General features: G+C 40.7%; 1 protein-coding gene across 1 annotated transcript in view; it reads left to right on the top strand.

Annotated features, from left to right (window-relative positions):
• The window catches only part of LOC147729343 (embryonic protein UVS.2-like), a 104,608-nt gene that overhangs the window by 24,452 nt on the left and 60,994 nt on the right, over nucleotides 1-19,162 (top strand). Inside the window, exons 4-7 of the mRNA XM_086959833.1 lie at nucleotides 6,114-6,254; nucleotides 6,357-6,474; nucleotides 14,953-15,128; nucleotides 17,600-17,681. Of these exons, the coding sequence (XP_086815959.1) occupies nucleotides 6,114-6,254; nucleotides 6,357-6,474; nucleotides 14,953-15,128; nucleotides 17,600-17,681 (517 nt within the window). The remainder of the gene's footprint in view (nucleotides 1-6,113; nucleotides 6,255-6,356; nucleotides 6,475-14,952; nucleotides 15,129-17,599; nucleotides 17,682-19,162) is intronic.

Here is a 19,162-nt window from a genome sequence, read left to right as displayed (position 1 = left end):
GTAAGTCACCCCTGTAGCAGGCCTCACGGCCCTAAGTCAGGGTGCACTAGACCACAAGAGAGGGCATTGCTGTATGAGCAATATGCTCCTATAGTGTCAATGTCTAGTCTTAGACATTGTAAGTGCAGCAAAGCCAAATTGAGTACATGGCCTCGGAATGTGTCATTCTGAACTCCACAGCTCCAGGAAGGCTTTACTGAATGCATCAAACTTCTCAGCACAATAAACCCAATAAACCCACACTGATTTCTGTGTTGGATTTATTGTAAAATGCTCTCAGAGGGAGCTTAGAGATACCCCGTGAAAAACAACCAACTCTCTAGTGTGCATCTGACTGGTCGGCACCAGCCTGCCACACTGAGACGTGTTTCAGGACCCCTCATGTGCTCTCGTGGATTAGGAACAAAGCCTGCTTGGAGTGGAGGTTCGCCCTACCTACCATAAGCAGGAAAAGCATTCAGGGTGGTGAGCCTCAAAGGCTTCCTGCCCTTTGTTATGCTAGCCAGGGCCTGTCCAGCCAGTAGAGATGCTCATCCCCCTGTCGAAGACCCACTTTTGGCTGAAAGTTTAGCGAGATAGTTAGTAGTCAAAAGAAGTATGTCTCCTCCCATTCAGGACCACCCCTTGGTGTCCTGGATTAGGGCGAACCTCTCCTTAAAAAATCCTCCATTTTGAATAGAGAGTTTGTAACCAATCAGATTAGGGGATTCCCCCTTCCCAAAGTGAGGAGACATACAAAGCGTGTAGTTGCCCTAAAGGTAAGTAGTGGTAAAAATCTTTATTGTTTGATTATTCAAAATCTTACAATATTGCCAATACAAAAAACATATACTATACTGGATAGAACAGTAAAATAAAAAAAGCAGTTGCTCCATAAAAATCATTACAATTCCTTATACCTCTTAATTTTATAACTTCATCTCCCAATTTTGATTTAACTATCAATAAAAACCTTACAAAGGCATAATTATGTCATTAGAGTGGAGACACATTTTCAGTGCGCTCCTACAAGTCCTTATTCCTCGTATAGTAAAAGGTAGTTTGAGTAGAGTTCTTCTTTCCTTATGAAGTTCAGGACAAATACATAAAAGGTGAACAATATTCTCCTCACCATTTTTACACAATCTACATAATGTGCAAATCTCCATTTTTATCCACGGGGGGAGATGACTAAGACCCGGGAGTATTTCAAATCTCGCTTTTAGAAGAACTATCTTATATTTTTCAGACCAGGGTGTTTCTAGATATTCTTGTACCTTCTTTTTCGTATATCCATTTATCACTGACCATGCATGCTTTCTTTTTACCAGCATATCTTTATCATTTACAAGCGATAGCTGGTTTGTTGTTCGTTTGACTATCTTTTTAAAAGATGCCTTACTTATCATGTTATTCCAAATTGGCATTAACTCGAACTCTTCTATCGCTTCCTTGAGATAACTTTATATTATTATTTATTTATTGCCATAATAACTGTGATATCTGATTATCATGGTCATTTTTAATCCGATCCCAGGTTTTGATAAAATGACCCTTTCTTGCATAGTATTGATTATTTAATCCGAATTCCAATCTAATTTGTGCAGGTGAAGCATTATTTGGGAGATAAAAAAGAGATTTATATGTTTTAGTAAGAGCATTATTTATTATTTTAGTATCCTTCCCCATAAGTGCTTCACTGCCATATTTAATGGTCAGAAGTAGTTTTGCCCCTACAATCTTCAAAAGAGGCTGATATGTGAGGTTACCAAGTGACTTCTGTAGAATCCTAAAGGCTGCCGTCAAGGCATTTGCTTTCCTTTGTATGTCTGTTTTTTGTGGATGATAGTTTCCCTTCTCATTGAATAGTACGCCCAAATATCTGTATGCTTCAACTTGTTCCAATTCGGTGTTCTCCATATACCATTTGTATTTATGTCTCAAATTTATGTTCTCAGTGACCACCATGATTTTTGTTTTGGTTTCGTTTATTACCATTCCATTTTCTTTTGCGTATATGGTTATTCGATTAATTAGCCGCTGTAATCCAACTTTGGTATGGCTAAGAAGGATAGTATCATCTGCATACAGTAAATTAGATATCTGTTTGCCAGCTAATTTCGGTGGATGTGAATTTATTTCATACAGATTTCCTGTTAAGTCTGCCAAAAAAAATTAAAAAGAAGGGGGGGCCAATACACATCCCTGTTTTAGTCCTTCAGTTGCTGGGATTTCTTTTGAAAATGTTTGGCCATCCCCCATCCTCACTCTAATCCAAGTTGTACTATAGAGTAATTAAATCAGTTTTAGCAGTTCTGTTGGAATATTTTTTTGCTGGAGCTTTTTCCATAGGAGATTGCTTTGGACGCCATCAAAGGCAGATTTAAAATCTACAAAACATAAATACAATGGCCTTTTAGCTCTGAATGACTTCTCAATTAGTAGAGATAATACTAAGATGGTTGTCGTTGTTCCCAACCCTTTAATAAAACCAGTCTTATTTAGTGGCAGTATCTTGTTTTCTGCAGCCCATTCATTTAAATTCATAAGCAATATCCCGGCAAAAAGCTTAGCATCTGTGACCTGTAAAGTGATAAGCCTATAATTTTCCGGAAGCGCCCAATTTCCTTTTTTGAAGATTGGCAAGATTAATGACCCTCGCCATGACTCAGGAATAGCACCTCTCTGTATAATTTCCTTAAATACCTTTATAAGATATCCTGACCATAATTCCGGATTTTCTTTGTAGAGAGCAAAGGGAATACCATTTGGTCCTGGTGCACCATCTTTTTGCTTCTTAATTAATTTTGCTAATTGGGCTTTTGATATTTCCATTTGAACTTCAATCTCATAATCTGGTCCCTTTGAGAATTGTGTCTCCGTTTTTGTTATTATTGCTCCATTCCGATTTAGATGTTTTTCGAGGAATGTGATTCATTCTTGCTCAGTTAAAGTTGATGATATAACCAGTTTATTTGGTTGTACTAGACCAATTATAATTTTCCAGAACTCTCTTGCATTTGATTGTTTACTAGCATGGAATAATTTAGCCCACAATATTTGTTTTGCTTGGTTTTTTTCATTCCAAATTAACTTCTTCAAATTCCGATTCCAAGATTGTAATTTGCCCAAAGGTAAGTAGCTCATTGGATACCTTCCATTAACTGCCAGTGCTAGTAATGCCCCTAAATTCAGTATTTAGGTTCACCCCTGAATCTTGAGCCTAAGATATCTGTGACCTAAGAAGAAGGACAAAGAAGAAGATTTTGTGCAGTCAAATCTGAAGACGACTACTGATTTGGTCCCAGCCCTACCCGCCTGTGTACCGCTTTAAAAATTTCCATAGAAGACGACCCCTGTCCTGCAGCTAGCGACTTGCAGAGAACCGAGGAGATTGCCTGCTATTCAACAAAGACCAGATCACGCAAAGACAGCTGCCCTGTCCACAAGAAAACAACTAAAAGGTCTCTGGATGCCGCGTGAACAATGAGTCCTATACACACAGCACCCGACGCCCACGTCCCAAGTCTAAGTGGCTCACATGCCCAGTAAAGTCTCCCTAGCGATCCTGATCTCGACTCTATTGGCGGCTGTACTCTCATGGACTCCACCAAGACGCCTACATCCTCATCACGAAGGGTCCTCCTAACTGCGACGGCTCAGTTAAAGAACACCTGACATCTAAAGGTATCCCTGTATCCTCAGCCCCCCGACCATTAGGAGCAAAACCGATTGTGGCCAGGCATCCATGGAATCTCAACTTATCTGCCCATCTGTTGGTCACATTCATCCAGGCATATGGTCCGAGTCTCTTTGTTCCACCTAAATTCCCATTATCTTGCATTGGGCACCCTGTGGCACTGGTGGTGTATGGTAGGTGCTGCCTTGTGGCCCCCCCTCCCTGTGCTTGTGCTAACCCCTAGGTCCGTTCACTGAAACCACCTGTACTTATCTGCAATTAGCACCTCTTGTGGGTGCCTCCAGTCTCTATTTACTACCATTGGGCCCAGTGACCTCTGTACCTGGCCGCCCCAGTGCCGCTGGTGATGCAGTACCTACCTTGATCTGATCCTTGCCCAGTGCTGGCCTAAACCTCCAAAGACTGGAAGAGAAAGTTGAGTACTTACCTATAAATGTGCATAATTGTTTTCCTTCCATAGGATTACTTTGTGTTTCTTCCACACTTAATTCCCATCTATTGTTGCAATTGCTAAGTTCTATTCCTGCTGATTTGATATCATAAAATATTTTCAACATACTGTACAGGATTGTTACTGTTTTGCAAACACAATTTACTGTACATAAAAAGTATTGCTATTTTAAAACTGGCATTTACCAGCAACTGAGGTCTTTTTTTGTTCTACGAATAAAAGTAACAAAGTATATTTTTTATACAAAACAATTGGTATTGGATTTATTCATTGAGAGTGTGTAATTATTTCTTGCCTGAGTGAGTATAACAAATGCTTAATACAGCCCCCTAATAAGCCTAACTGCTCAACCACACTACCACAAAAGAGACTAATGAATTATCTACTTTAACCTCTGTAAAGCCTCTGGGGATCCACTGGAATCTCTGAACACTGTACCGTACTTTGGAATAGTATATAGTGAGCTAACGTCCTACACTGGGCACTAGACTTTGTTATGTGATAGTCAACTGTGGCACTAAACCGATACATCCTCAAGATCACCAAAGCGAACCAAGGTAAGAGAAAACCTTAGGGCCTCTGGGCGCTACACTTGTTACTAGATAGTCAGCTGTGCTGCTAGACGTGGCCCTTTCTGCAGGGCCGACCCTGATTTTTGCCTTCTTCTGCTGTACTTTTCTGAACTCGTTTTTGTTGGCTTTTAGGATTCTGTTTACTTTTTCCCTGCTGACCAGTGGTAAAGTGCTACTGCTCCCTCCCTAAAACATGATCATATTGGCCTACGCCTAATTGGCACGTTTAATTTACTTATAAGTCCCTAGTATCTGGTGCTATGTGTACCCAGAGCATGTACATTAAACTCTACTAAGGGGCAGCAGCACGCCTTGTGGTACCCACTAAAGTACACTTTTAGGAATGTCCCAGGCCTGTCACTTCAGCCTGTAGTGTAGATTGAAGCAGCCATTTACACATGGTCACAATACATAATCATTGGCTCATATTTTACAAACGTGGAATATCTGGAAACAGATGCCATCCATTTAAAAACATACAGAGGAGTGGAGTAACACACTTAAAAACAAATGCACTCTGGGACATAAAGTCCTCCCCAAACACATTTCAAGTCATAGCATAGAAACATCTGGTAACAACATACAGATATGCATCATGTCATCATCACAGAACTACTACTATTAATCAAAGCAAATCATTGACTCACACGGGTACATATTTTGAAGGATTGTGTTAATACAACCATAACAATGAAAATCAAACTAACCTTTGTGTGGTACAAATTGTGTGAATCGATCCTGCTCTTTGGTCTAGTTCAATTAATAAATATTCAAAGAAGTCTATACATTGGTTCAGACTTGTATGTAACACAGATAACGACATGTACAATCATAATTTAGATTTGCTGACTTAATCAACACAAATATGTGGACGAAGAATTACACAGAATCTAGGGTGGTGACAGGGTGAAATTGCTGCCTCTGACAATATATGTCATTGCTGGTGTTTGCTGAAAGAAGTCATAAAGCGCTTAGAAGACATACAGCCATTGCAATTTTTAACTTGATTTTTCTGTCTTAATATGCTCAATGTCAATATGGCAAGTCAGTAAAATGCTTTTAGTGGTGCCATATGATATGATAAGATGACAACAGAATAGGGATTTATGACACAGGAAACCATCTCCATTAAATATTATCAGCTGCAATCACTTACTGTCCATATGTGTGTGCTGAGGCCTTTTCAGTCATTAGGGTAATTTGTTTTCTTAAGTAGGTGCTTATGCTAAGGTTTGTTGTTTGACCCGAAATTACTGCTTCTTCCAGCATCATAACAGGTTCTTGCATTTTTTATTTTTTACTTGAAATTGTTCTTTAGGCTTAAAATCAGCTTCCTTCTCTTCTGTGTGCACGTGTTCCTTCTAGTGTTATGACAGACACTGACTACTATCACTCTGTTTCACTATTGTAGGCAGCTCACAGCTGGTCCACGAGGGAGACATTGCCGTCCAACCAGGCCGCAGTGCCAGGGTATGTCCAAACAACAGCTGCTTCTGGCCTAAATCCAGGGATGGGACCGTCCCTGTGCCCTACACCCTCAGTCCCACTTACAGTGAGTTCACTTTTACTCCAATTCTTAACATTGTCTTTCATAGATACCTTTCCAGGTTGCTTGAACATGTGTCATCCTCTCCTTTCCTCTGTTGTCTCTCAGGTGCCGAAGATGTAGCTACCATCAAAGATGCAATGAGTGAGTTTGCAACAGTGACCTGTATCCGCTTTGTGCCTCGCACTGCGGAACCAGATTACCTCCAGATCGTGCCTCAGGATGGGTAAGAGCATAGGACACTGAAGTAATCACCAAAAATGCAATTAAACAGAGACTTGTATTTTAATGACTGTTAGCCTCAGCAGCTTCCAGGAAACTGACAATTCATAACAGATGATGAGTGTTCAAACATCAACATTCTATTGCTATAGAGATAAAGAATGACAAAGTGAGAACATGTAGGAAGCAGATAACAATAGAGAAGAAAAGGAGGAAGAATACTACAACATCTCCCTTTCTCTCTTGATATTGACATTAAAATAAGAAAATAAATGAGAATAAAAATTAACCACAATATGATAATGAGATAAAATATAAAAAGCAATTCTAAACGTACATACATAATCCAAAAAATAATGAAAACAAATACATATATACTAATAACATTGATAATGTATTTAACACTTCACATATCAAATATCCATTCATTCAGGTGAAACACGAATCCTACTATTCCTTCGAGGAGGAACATATTTCAACCTTGGATCATTGTTTAAATTTCCCTTGGAAGTGGAAGTGACATCATTTTCATTAGCAATGTCAAGATCCAATTGAGACACAACTTTCTCTGGAATCTTATAAATTCTTGAGAGATTCCATAAATTTTTCCAATTGACTAGCAAGAGCACCAACTCTTACTGGAGAACCAAACTTGAATAGACCTTTAGGTACATTATGATATGACTTGATATTGACCAAATCGCCTACTCTAATCTTAGAATTGAATTGTTTAGAGTTATCTACATTGGACTGATGTGCACCTTCTTCCATGTCACCAATTCTAGACTGACTGAGAATCACAGCTCATAGATGAATTCCCCTTGTTGATAAGAGAACCCCATGTTTTCGATTAAAGATTAAATGAAGCTGCTCTACCTCTTAGTGATTTAAACGGACTAATACCAGTGATAGAATTTGGTGTTGTACGATGTGCCCACAACATGCTCTGAACCGCTTCTTTAGTATCAATTTTTGAAGATACAGCCCACTGGATACATTCCACTAAAATGCGGTTTGTCCTCTCAATGAAACCATTTGCCTGTGGGTGATAAAGAGCCACTCGTTAGTGGGTAATGCCCGATTGACATAAGAAATCAGACATTTCTCTTGAAGTAAATTGTACTCTGTTGTCTGGAACAATTTCTTTAGGGAACTCTTCTCTTGCAAATAAACTATGAAAAAACTCTATAACTTCCAATCAATTAGGATCATACATGAAATGAACCTCCCACCGTTTGCTAAAATAGTCAGATACTACTAGAGCAAATTTGTACTTACTTGGCAAAATGTTAAATGGTCCTACAAAGCCCACTGCCAATTTCAACCAAGGACCATCAGGCAAAATGACATTTTGAATAGGAGGAAAAACTATCTCTACTACCTTGTCACTTGAATTGCATGTTAAGCAATCTTCCACCACAGCATAAATTTGACGATCCATAGAGGGCCACCAATAAGAACTGCAAATTCTTTTTTTAGTATTTATTTGTCCACAATGACTCTCATGCCCAAAATCAATAATACGATGTCTCAATGACTCAGGTGGAACAAACTTATCACCTCTCATAATCATTCCACCCTACTCTAATGTGTCACAAATTGCTAATACGTCATTATCTCAACTGAGATAATGACATATTTTAAAGCATTGTAAATCTGATGTGTATTAGATTGTAACCCAATGGGAGGAGCTTAATAGAATTTCTCCTTGTTTTATAAATTTGATCTTGTAGCTTTAGCAATTTGTGACACTAGTTAGAATACTGATTGATATTCTCAAACTTTTTAAGCACTGAATGATTCCTTAATAAGATTAATTAGCTCTCTCCACTAATATTATTAGAACATGTGATTATAGCAGGCAACAACAAGATAGGGTTTGTTTTTCTGTATCTATTTACCCCCTCCCTAACCAATAATTTTAAGGGTATCTTCCCATTTTTTGACCGGAATCACACACTAGTCATGGACGACAACCAATCGATCGGGGTAAGTCACATACGATGACATTGAATTAAATGAGTCATAAGAGGGATACTGACACAATCCACAATACACTTACTTGAGATTGATAGTCTCTCAGTGCTCAGTTCATATTTTCTTCTCCGGATGTTGTGAAACAAATTCTTTCAAAAATAAATCCAGAATGATGACCAATAAAAGTAAATATGCTGAGTTTCCAACGCATCTTCAGTAATATGCTGAGATCCAAGATTCCATCAGCATTAAAACAGACTAGTGCCAACGAATAACAGACACAATTTAGAATTCCAACCTTCTTTAAGTACAATGACACATAAGAAGCAGCAACACACGTGGGAAGATGGGCTAACAGTCAGTCTTCGTTGCCAATTTGAAGCAATCACCAAAAATGCAATTTAGACAGAGACTTGTATTTTAATGACTGTTATTCTCAGCATCTTCCTGGAAACTGACAAATCATAACGGATGATGAGTGTTCAAACATCAACTTTCTATTGCTATAGAGATAAAGAATGACATAGTGAGAACATGCAGGAGGCAGATAACAATAGAGAAGAAAAGGAGGAAGATTACTACAGACACCCTAAGGACTGACCCCACATTCAGCATCACACCATGTACAGCTCCATCAGAAAAACGTATTGCCTCCAAGTCTTACCTGCGGATGGGTAAGTACACAGGGCACACTAAGGACTGATTCTACATTCAGCATCACACCAGATACAGCTCCATCAGATACACTCATTCCCTCCAACTCCTGCCTGCGATGGGTAAGAGCACAGGATGCCCTAAGGACTGATCCTACTTTCAGCATCAGACCAGATACAGCTCCATCAGATACACTCATTTTCTCTAGACCCTGCCTGGGGATGGTTAAGGGCAGATGGCACACTAAGGACTAATCCTATATTCAGCATCACAGCAGATAGGGCTCCATCATGTAGGCTCATTACCTCCTGACCCTACTTGTGGTTGGGTAAGAGCAAATGAACTCCAAGGACTGATCCTCATTTCAGTATTACAGCAGACAGGGCTCCATTTAAACACACACTCATTAGCTCCATATCCTGCCTGTGGATGGGTAAGAGCAGAGGACACCCTAAGGACTGCTCCTACATGCAACATCGCGCCAGGTAGAGGTCCAGCAGATAGACTCATTACCTTCAGATTGTGCCTGTAGATGACTTCGAGCAGAGGACACTCTAAGGACGGAACCTAAATTCAGCATTACACCTGGTCCATCTCCAACAGATAGACTTATTGCCTACAGACCCTGCCTGTGAATGGGTAAGTGCACAGGATATCCTAAGGACTGTTCCTTCATTTAAGATCACACCAGATACGGCTCCATCACAGAGACTCAGCGTTAACAGCCATGTACCCTGATTGTAAAAGGACAAGGCAAATTAACGTGCATGATCTTCAACTCGCATAGGACACAAGTTAGAGCAATATATCCCTGCACAGTATAGCTAAGATGCTTAGAATGGGGTTAAAGGTAGTGGTGTGAAAATATTTGCATTCAACTGTGGAAAAAGTCTCTTCTAGAGATGACATACAGTTGTTGTTGTGCTTCACGCCCCATTGTGCTTTCGCTAAAGCTAAATGTCCACTGAGACAGCTTGATTCAGGGAATCCCTTTATGACTCAATTCCTTAAGGCTGCTGTTCCTGATCGAGTGCTACCACTAAAACTGAGATCTTCAGATTGGTAAACCAGATGTGTGGCCCTCTCACTGGTGGCCTAGCTCTTTTGATGCCACTTAAAATCCAATAGAGTCAGCTCGCAATCTGGGAGTGATTTTCAATTTTAAAACTCATATCCACTTGCTATTTTATGTTAAAATTTCTCTAGAAGATTGCCCCCTTTTGCCTTTTGACTCTCAGAAGAATTTGGTCCAGTCCTTGACGTTAAGTAGACCAGATTGTTGTAACTCAGTCTGTACTGGTCTTTCTGCACTTCTGATCTACAAATTACACCTTGAACAAAACACAGCATCACATTGATTCACAATGCACCCATAGGGGATTATATATTGATATGCATATCTTCAAGGGATATGGGGGCACATGCATCAACCTATTTAGGAAGTGCAAACGGTGCGAATCGGTAAATTCAGCCGTTTGCACTTCCTAAATAAGTTTTTGGGATGCATCATGCATTTTTGTGAAAATCGCTATTTTAGCGATTTCCAAAAATGCGATTGCTTTTAAGGAATCGCAATTTTGCGATTCCTTAAAAGCAATGCATCATTGTTTTGAAATTTGCGAATTTCAAAATAGGGAGTGCAAATTACCACGAGGTTGAACCTCGTGGTAATTTGCGAAAATGTTTAAATATGCACAAAAATGCATTTTTTAAAGTGTAATGTTACAAACACACATGTCCTTAGGACATGTGTGTGTGAAACATGCACTTAAAAATACATTACAGGGGTGCAGTGGGGGGTCCTTTGGACCCCCCCCTGCACCCATGTAATGCATGAACAAATTGCGATTCTGAAAAAGAAAATCGCAATTTGTTAAAGCCTTCCCATTGATCCCTATGGGCCTTTTGGCCCATAGGAATCAATGGGAATAGCGATTTTGCACTTTGGAAATCGCATAATATTTGCAATTCGGTAAAAATTGGTATTTTTACCGAATCACAAATATTTTAGGAAAATATACATGCATCCCATTTTGCGAATTCAAAATTGCGATTCCCTATTTTTCGCAATTTGGAATTCGCAAAAGGCCGGTATGATGCATGTGCCCCTAAGAGGTGTAGTTCCGAATATTAAATCTATTTTGTATATCGTTTGAGGTTCATATAAAAAAACTTGATACACGCTCAGTGATAAATGAGTTACACGTGCTGAAAGCCCTCAGTTAGTGTTCGTCCGTGGGCTGCTGATCACCACTTAGAGTCCCTCTAGGGTTTGGGTGCCTCAGTGAATCATCATCCATGTTTAGTGACCAATCACTGAGGTATCCACAGGACTTTTTTTCTCTAAATGAAAAACCCTCCATCGTTTCGGTACTCTCCATGATGACCCACTTTGTGTTGAGGACACACAGTAAAATACCTTAAATGTGTTGTGGATTTTACCTTATAGACCCTTCATGTGTTGTGTATTCTCAGTAGGAAATGGTCCTCCATGGCGAATGAGCACTCATCAAAGGGCTATCCATGGTCTGTGGAGTCTTAGTGATAGATTCTCTACTGAGATATGACCTTAAATGACATGAAACTCTCTGAGGAAGATTCCCTTCTATGAGCAGAGAACTCTCAGTGAAATACTTTGCATGGGCAGTGGACTCTAAAGGAAGAATTTCCAGGTGTTGTGAGCTCAGTGGTGAAACAGCCATGTAGTTTCATCTCTATGTGAGAAATAATACCACATAGTCTTTGACCTCTCAGTGACAGTCTAACATATGGGTCTGCACACGCTGTGTGATAGATCTGCAGTTCCATACAATCCCGCCTACTGTTCTCGGCTATCAATGCTGAGAACCACTTAACTAAAATAGCTTAGAGGTTCTGATAACTGGATCTCGTATTCTATGTTTATTCCCTAGTGTTGTGATGGCTGGATCATGTATGATTTGTTCATTTCCTAGAGGGTTTGATGGCTGGATCCTGTATGATTTGTTCATTTCCTAGAGGGTTTGATGGCTGGATCCTGTATGCTTTGTTAATTTCCTAGAGGTGCTGATGGCTTCATCCTGTATGTTTTATTTATACCCTAGTGTTGTGATGGCCGGATCCTATATGCTTTGTTAATTTCCTAGAGGTTTTGATGGCTGGATCCTGTATGTTTTGTTAATTCCTCAGTGTTGTGATAGCAGGGCTCGGAATATCTACTCACCCACTCACTATGGAGAGACAGATTTATTAAGAATGAGCCATTTTTAAGGACTACTCACCCTTCTGGAGAGCTGGTAATGAGTATTCTGCTTGCTTACAAAGTGAATGAGCAATTACGATGCCTTTACTCCTTGTTATCTTGTCACATTTGCTCCGCTAACAGAGGTAGAAGTCAAATGTCAGTCCTACATTTACTTTTCTATCTGTGACTGAAGTTAGAGGATTCTGTAAAGTGAACTGTGTGACAATCGCGCTGCGCAAAGCATGTGAAATAAAAGGCTGTAATATTGTAGGCTTTCTTTCTAACAAACACTGAAATAGCTCATAAGTGGACTGTTCAAACATTTCACATGTATGTCACTAGTTATGAAGACTCATTTTTGTAATTCTGTGGGAAAAAAAGATTTCTATATGTCAATACAAATCAGAATACTTTACTTGGTGATGTGCAAGTTTTAAATATTTTTGCAGAAATCCAAATTCCAAACATTGTTTATGCACTATACAGTTTTATTAGAAACACTACATGTTAATGGGAAGGTTTTGTTTAAATAACAGTGCACTCAATCAATCAATCAAAGACATTTATAGAGCGCACTACTTACCCGTAGGGTCTCAAGGCGCTGAACCGGCGTACCTCAACATGCAAAAATATATTTATGAAAAGTGTTTTTAAACATGAACTGGTAAATGTTCCTGCTCCTGCCCTGATGACAATGCTATTAGTGAACTAAAGGTAAGTCAGGGATCATTTGTACCCCATATGTTGGCTCAATACTTATTATACATGAAGCTCACGTTTAGTCTTTTTGTACGACTGAAATAATGAACTTGCATATTTGAAAGTGCTGTATTATGTGATAATTAAGAAAAAGGCAGTTCCTTGAGACAAAATATTTGCCTAAGATCACACAATTTGAGACCAGTTCACCTGTAAAGTACGTTAAAGGTATGTCGAATCGATTATTCAAGTTACTAGACTGGCACGTCTAGTAACATTTTTATGATTTTTCTGAGCCCCGGATGGCTGGATCCACTATCGTTTATTTATTTCTTAGTGTTGTGATGCCTTGATCCTGCATGCTTTGGTCATTCCCTAGTGTTCTGATGGCTGGATCCTGTATGCTTTATTTATTTCCTAGTCTTCTGATAGCTGGTTCCTGTATGCTTTGTTTATTCCCTTTTGTTGTGATGAATGGACCCTGCATGCTTTGTGCATTCCCTAGTGTTGTGATGGCTGGATCCTGTATGCTAAGTTTATACCCTAGAGGTTCTGATGGCTGGATCCTGTATCCTTTGCCATTCCCTACTATTGTGATGGCTGGATCCTGTATGCTTTGTTTATTCCCTTGAGGTTCTGATGGCTGAATCCTGTATCCTTTGTCATTCCCTAGTGTTGGGATGGCTGGATACTGTATGCTAAGTTTATTCCCTAGAGGTTCTAATGGCTGTATCCTGTATCCTTTGCCATTCCCTACTATGGTGATGGCTGGATCCTGTATGCTTTGTTTATTCCCTTGAGGTTCTGATGGCTGAATCCTGTATTCTTTGTCATTCCCTAGTGTTGGGATGGCTGGATCCTGTATGCTTTATTTATTTCCTAGTCTTCTGATAGCTGGCTCCTGTATGCTTTGTTTATTCCCTTTTGTTGTGATGAATGGACCCTGCATGCTTTGTGCATTCCCTAGTGTTGGTTGTGATGCCTGGATACTGTATGCTAAGTTTATTCCCTAGAGGTTCTGATGGCTGTATCCTGTATCCTTTGCCATTCCCTACTATTGTGATGGCTGGATCCTGTATGCTTTGTTTATTCCCTTGAGGTTCTGATGGCTGAATCCTGTATCCTTTGTCATTCCCTAGTGTTGTGATGCCTGGATACTGTATGCTAAGTTTATTCCCTAGAGGTTCTGATGGCTGGATCCTGTATCCTTTGCCATTCCCTACTACTGTGATGGCTGGATCCTGTAGGATTTGTTTATTCCCTTGAGGTTCTGATGGCTGAATCCTGTATCCTTTGTCATTCCCTAGTGTTGGGATGGCTGGATCCTGTATGCTTTGTTTATTCCCTTGAGGTTCTGATGGCTGAATCCTGCCTGCTTTGCATAGTCACTAGTGTTGTGATAGCTGGATCATGTATCCTTTGTTCTTTCCCCAGTGATGTGATGTCTGAATCCTGTATACTTGTGTCATTCTCTAGAGGTTCTGATGGCTGGATCATGTATGCTTTGTTCATTCCCCATCGTGTGATGGCCAGAAATGAATTAGATTGGTGCAGTAAGAAGCAGCTTTTCTTTGCATGCAATGAGTATCAACACAACCTAGAATGCGCAATGTCACTGTCCTAGACCCCTTCTTCCCTTGCAGATAGCAACAGTCAGTGGGGAGATGCACAGGCCGATGCCTTGTATGGGGTAATATTGTAATGCTGTTTCTCTGAAGGTATATTAAGAGGTTTGGACTTGATAAGATGACAAGATGGAAATAGTACAGAATACCTTTTCTAAACCTGTGGAATGTTCAGATGATTTTGGAACAGAATGTTGCTCTGCCACTGGGTTGTGGGGTGAAATGTTGCCCCACACACTTGATGTTTCTCTGAAGGTGCCATTGTAGTGATTTATGGATCTCCCTCGCCCAATTTCCCCCCTAGGTGCTGGTCGTACGTCGGGAAGGTAAGGGGAGTTCAGACGGTATCTCTCGCCGACGGATGTGTGTGGAAAGGAATCGTCCAGCATGAGCTGAACCACGCCCTGGGCTTCTACCACGAGCAGAGCCGCAGCGACCGCGACGACTATGTGACCATCATGACGGAGAACATCTCACCGGGTCAGTGAAACTCCCTGGCTCCACTTACTACTGAGAAGCAAAACTGTTACAACTCAGACTCCTGATTGGCTCAACTTGGCATTGATTTAGACACCTGATTGGTTCAGCTTAGTTTGATCAAAGATACCCACCAACAGATCCTTTCTACCAATCTGACCCTTGATTACAGTGATCAATATTTGTAACTGTCCCAGGATAGCGTCCTTCTCACAAACGTCACCACTGCTGAGGGCATTAACTGGAACCATGCTTCATTTGAAACAGTTGGTTCATTGCCCACCTAAAATTTCCTAGAACAGGAAAAATTGTGACCCATGTTTAAAATGATTTTCACCTGAAATCGATAATGAGGATCATTGAATACTAATTGCAGTGCCTCGCTTCAGAGACACGGGGTCTTTGAAGGTTAAGTTGCTGCACTGCATTAAGTGAATGCAATGCTAAGATGTGGTCCTGTTCTGCTCTCTCCCAGTGCTGGTGGCAGACTTTAGGCAGACATTCACCAGCACGGAGTCACTTTAGCCATGGTGCGAGAGTGTCTGCGTTGTCAGAATCATGGTTTTTGTGCTAGAAATGGTCCATTTCAATATAAAGGCTATGCTGTAAGACTTTTGCCACTGTATATGTGTGCTGTGCAATGCAGCACACTTGCAAAGTGGGAAAACCGAGAATTGAAATGTTATCACCTCGGTATGCTTGCCTTGAGGAGGAGCAAAGTTTTGCCCCAAATTCCTGTTTACAGTTTTTTGTACATAGGGATTTATGTCAAAAGCCATGGGTTGTTGCATAGTAACGCCCGTGCACCACTTATGGAATGCCCCTTTGACTCAAAGTAATGCAAGGAAGAGCAAAGAACAACTTTTTATTACTTTGCGTTGGATTGTAAATTCTACCTGAATGCTTTGCATCGAGTTCGTATTAGAAAAGTAACACAAACACAAAGAATGTGTTGTTAATTGGGCAAAGGGCCAGATGAGATGTACAGCGCCTTGAACACCAATCTTTCTCACTCCACTATCGCACATGCAAATACTGGTGTTTCTTTCTACAGTTTTTCATACTCCGATTACTGGATAAGTGTGGCTCAATGGTTAGAGCGGCAGACAATGATGCAGAGGTCTGGCCCGGGACCAGGGTTCAATTCCTGCCTCGCCAGCTCTCGAACTCAATTTCCCTGGACCTGATAATTCTCGCCTCGGTGCCTAGTCTAATCATGGGTCCCACTCTGTGACTCTGGGCAATAGCTTGCTTAATCTCCACAACAGCCCCAGCAGCGCTGTGGATACCTAGCTTCACCTTGCAGGTGTCCAGGAGTGGACATTTCACAGGAAATCCAGGATGGGTTCCACAGCGGTATGAATACAGCGCTATGAGGCCTCCGGGTAGAAGTGCGCTATACAAATACTCTACATTTACATGGCATTCCTAAAATCCGCCCCTGTATCCCCAAACTCTGCATGAAAAACTCCCCTCTCCATTTCATTCGAGTGCCTACCTCCTTATGTTTCAAATTCTGCATGTCTCCTCTCTCTGAGCACAGCCTACTTTGTCACAAGCATGTTTGCCTTAATCTTTATAATTGTATTATTGGTGATTTCCTCATTTTATTCCGAATTTTCAAATCTATTAGTACTGCTTTAAAACTCATTCCTGCAAAGTAATAATACCTTCAGCTCATCTTTCATTTCCTAATCCCACAGATCACCTATTAAAGGTCACACACCCCCTCCAGTTCACAAATGAGCACCACTAACTCCTATAGTTTTCAATTCCTCAAAGAAACAGGAGTAAATGCATGGAAGGGTTTTCTTGAGAGCACAAGACTAATCCCAATAACCAACAACTAATGGATGAACCACTAAACCTTGGGTGACTAGAGCAGTGCGCTCCCTGCCATAAAGTGCTTCAGTGCGTTGTCATGGATAATAAAATCCATATAAAAGCAACTATGATACAATACTATACAATGTAAGGCGCAGGGTGCACCCTAGAGATTATCAAAGAGGTTGGATCACTCATTGAGGCAAAAATGTTTCTTAAGGAAAACAAATGATGATTTTCCCTTCAAAAAGACATAGGGAGTTATCTTTAAAATTGGCCGAAACTCCAGTGATTCACTCCAGGAGGTATGTAGGCACTGGTGTTTATTTTGTGTGACCCTCACTCGGGAGCAAGATGGTGGTCTTCATCAAATAGGACTTACATTTACAATTTTACAACTTCACAACAAACGCTGGTGCGATTAAGTGATTTACCTCAAATGCCATTCTTTTCTATCTGGTGCTGAGGCCAAAAATTGAACTCACCCCCACATCTTCCTAGTTTGAAGCTGAGCCATTGGACTACTTCTAACCCCAGCGATGACACAGGAACACTGCCCCCCAGTGAGCTGGGATCTTCACTCTATTGAAATGTGCCCTATCAGGCTCAGTCGCCACTAACTCATCTTTACTGTCTGTTCATCTTAACAGGAAACAGCGGCAACTTTAACAAAGAGAACACCAACAACCTTGGCCTGGAGTACGACTACTCCTCCGTGATGCATTATGGGATGTAAGTCTCCTATGAGCAGCTAAGTATTTAAAACTCCCACTAAAGGCTTTTTCATATAGACAATGAATATGATCTAGATTCTGGTGCACAGGGTCCTTCTCCGCAAACATGACGGATGACCCTCTCCACCAAACCCTAGGACCACCCGCTTAATTTAAAGATGGGCGGCCCCTAGGTATCCCGTCGACAGAGCCCCTGTTTGTTTTGTTGTTGAAGTACTTCCTGTGACAGCCAGATGGAGTAGCGGCCATCTGAGGAATGGCATTACAATGCCTGCCCTATTTAGGGTGGATGGTGTAATTTTTTCTTGTCCATCACTGTCAGAAAAAACCTAACATTGAGGGACAGGAAGAAAACAATAATGACCCCCACAGCCTGGGTGAAAACTTTTAGTAATTGAAAGAAACTGCAGTGACGATGGTTCCTTTTATTTAGTGGTTGGAGAGCCGTCGGGATGGTATAGCAAATGTCTGAGATTGCGAGAAAAGGGAAGCATAGGGTGGTGTTTATTTCACCTTTGATGGAGGGAGGGGGTGTACAGGGAGCAGAGCATGGTGCATATTGGAACATTGTTTACATTTTATGGGGAGGGAGGGTCTACGGGGTGGTCACTGCATGGGGGGGTGCAAATATTCCCTCTGTATTAATTCCATACATTCCAGACTTGGGACCACTATTTGGGGCAGCCCCGAGCAACGTAAACTGTCTTTTCTCTAAACATACACCAATCTAGGTCTTTCTTCCATGCTGCTATTTTGGGTGGGTGTGTGGCTCCCCATGCGTGTGCTATATTTCTCTTTGCTAACATTAATCCTAGGGTAACTCACAGCCTGCTCTTACTATTTGAATCCATTGGCTCCCATATGTTTAGGAGGCATCTCTTTGCTTTGGGACGAATGGACTGGGCTAATGTTTCGCTAATTATGTTGTCTATTTTGCTCCAGTATGGCTGTATGTGGTCACATTCCCATAATATGTGTATGAATACAACACATTTTTTAAATCGCAACTACCATTACATCACATGGTTTTACAATGCATGCCATGACAACGCATTTTTAAAAACTACGATTACAACGCATTCCATTGTAACCCATAACATTACAACGCATACCATTACAAAGCATAATACTTGTTGGGCAACAGTAGGGTAAGTGTTGGAAAGTGTAGGGGTAACAATTACTATTCCCACTCCAGTGAGTGCAACAGTAGGGTAATTGTTGGATATAGTATGGGTAAAAATTACTATTCCCACTCCAGTGAGTGCAACAGTAGGGAAAGTGTTGGATGGTGTAGGGGTTAAAATTATTATTCCCATCTCCCAAAACCCAGCCCACCCTAAAACTAAAAAATCTCTATTACTTACCTTATAATGCGTTGTAATGGCATGCGTTGTAATGGCATGCGTTGTAAAGGCAGTTGCGTTGTAACAGCTGTGTTCTAAAAACAGCATGATGTAATGCCTGCGTTGTAATGGATGT

Source organism: Lissotriton vulgaris, chromosome 2_2 (genome assembly GCF_964263255.1).
Source record: "Lissotriton vulgaris chromosome 2_2, aLisVul1.2, whole genome shotgun sequence".
Taxonomy (NCBI): domain Eukaryota; kingdom Metazoa; phylum Chordata; class Amphibia; order Caudata; family Salamandridae; genus Lissotriton; species Lissotriton vulgaris.
The sequence above is the reverse complement of the archived record's forward strand: the minus strand, read 5'-3'. Positions and strand labels throughout refer to the sequence as shown.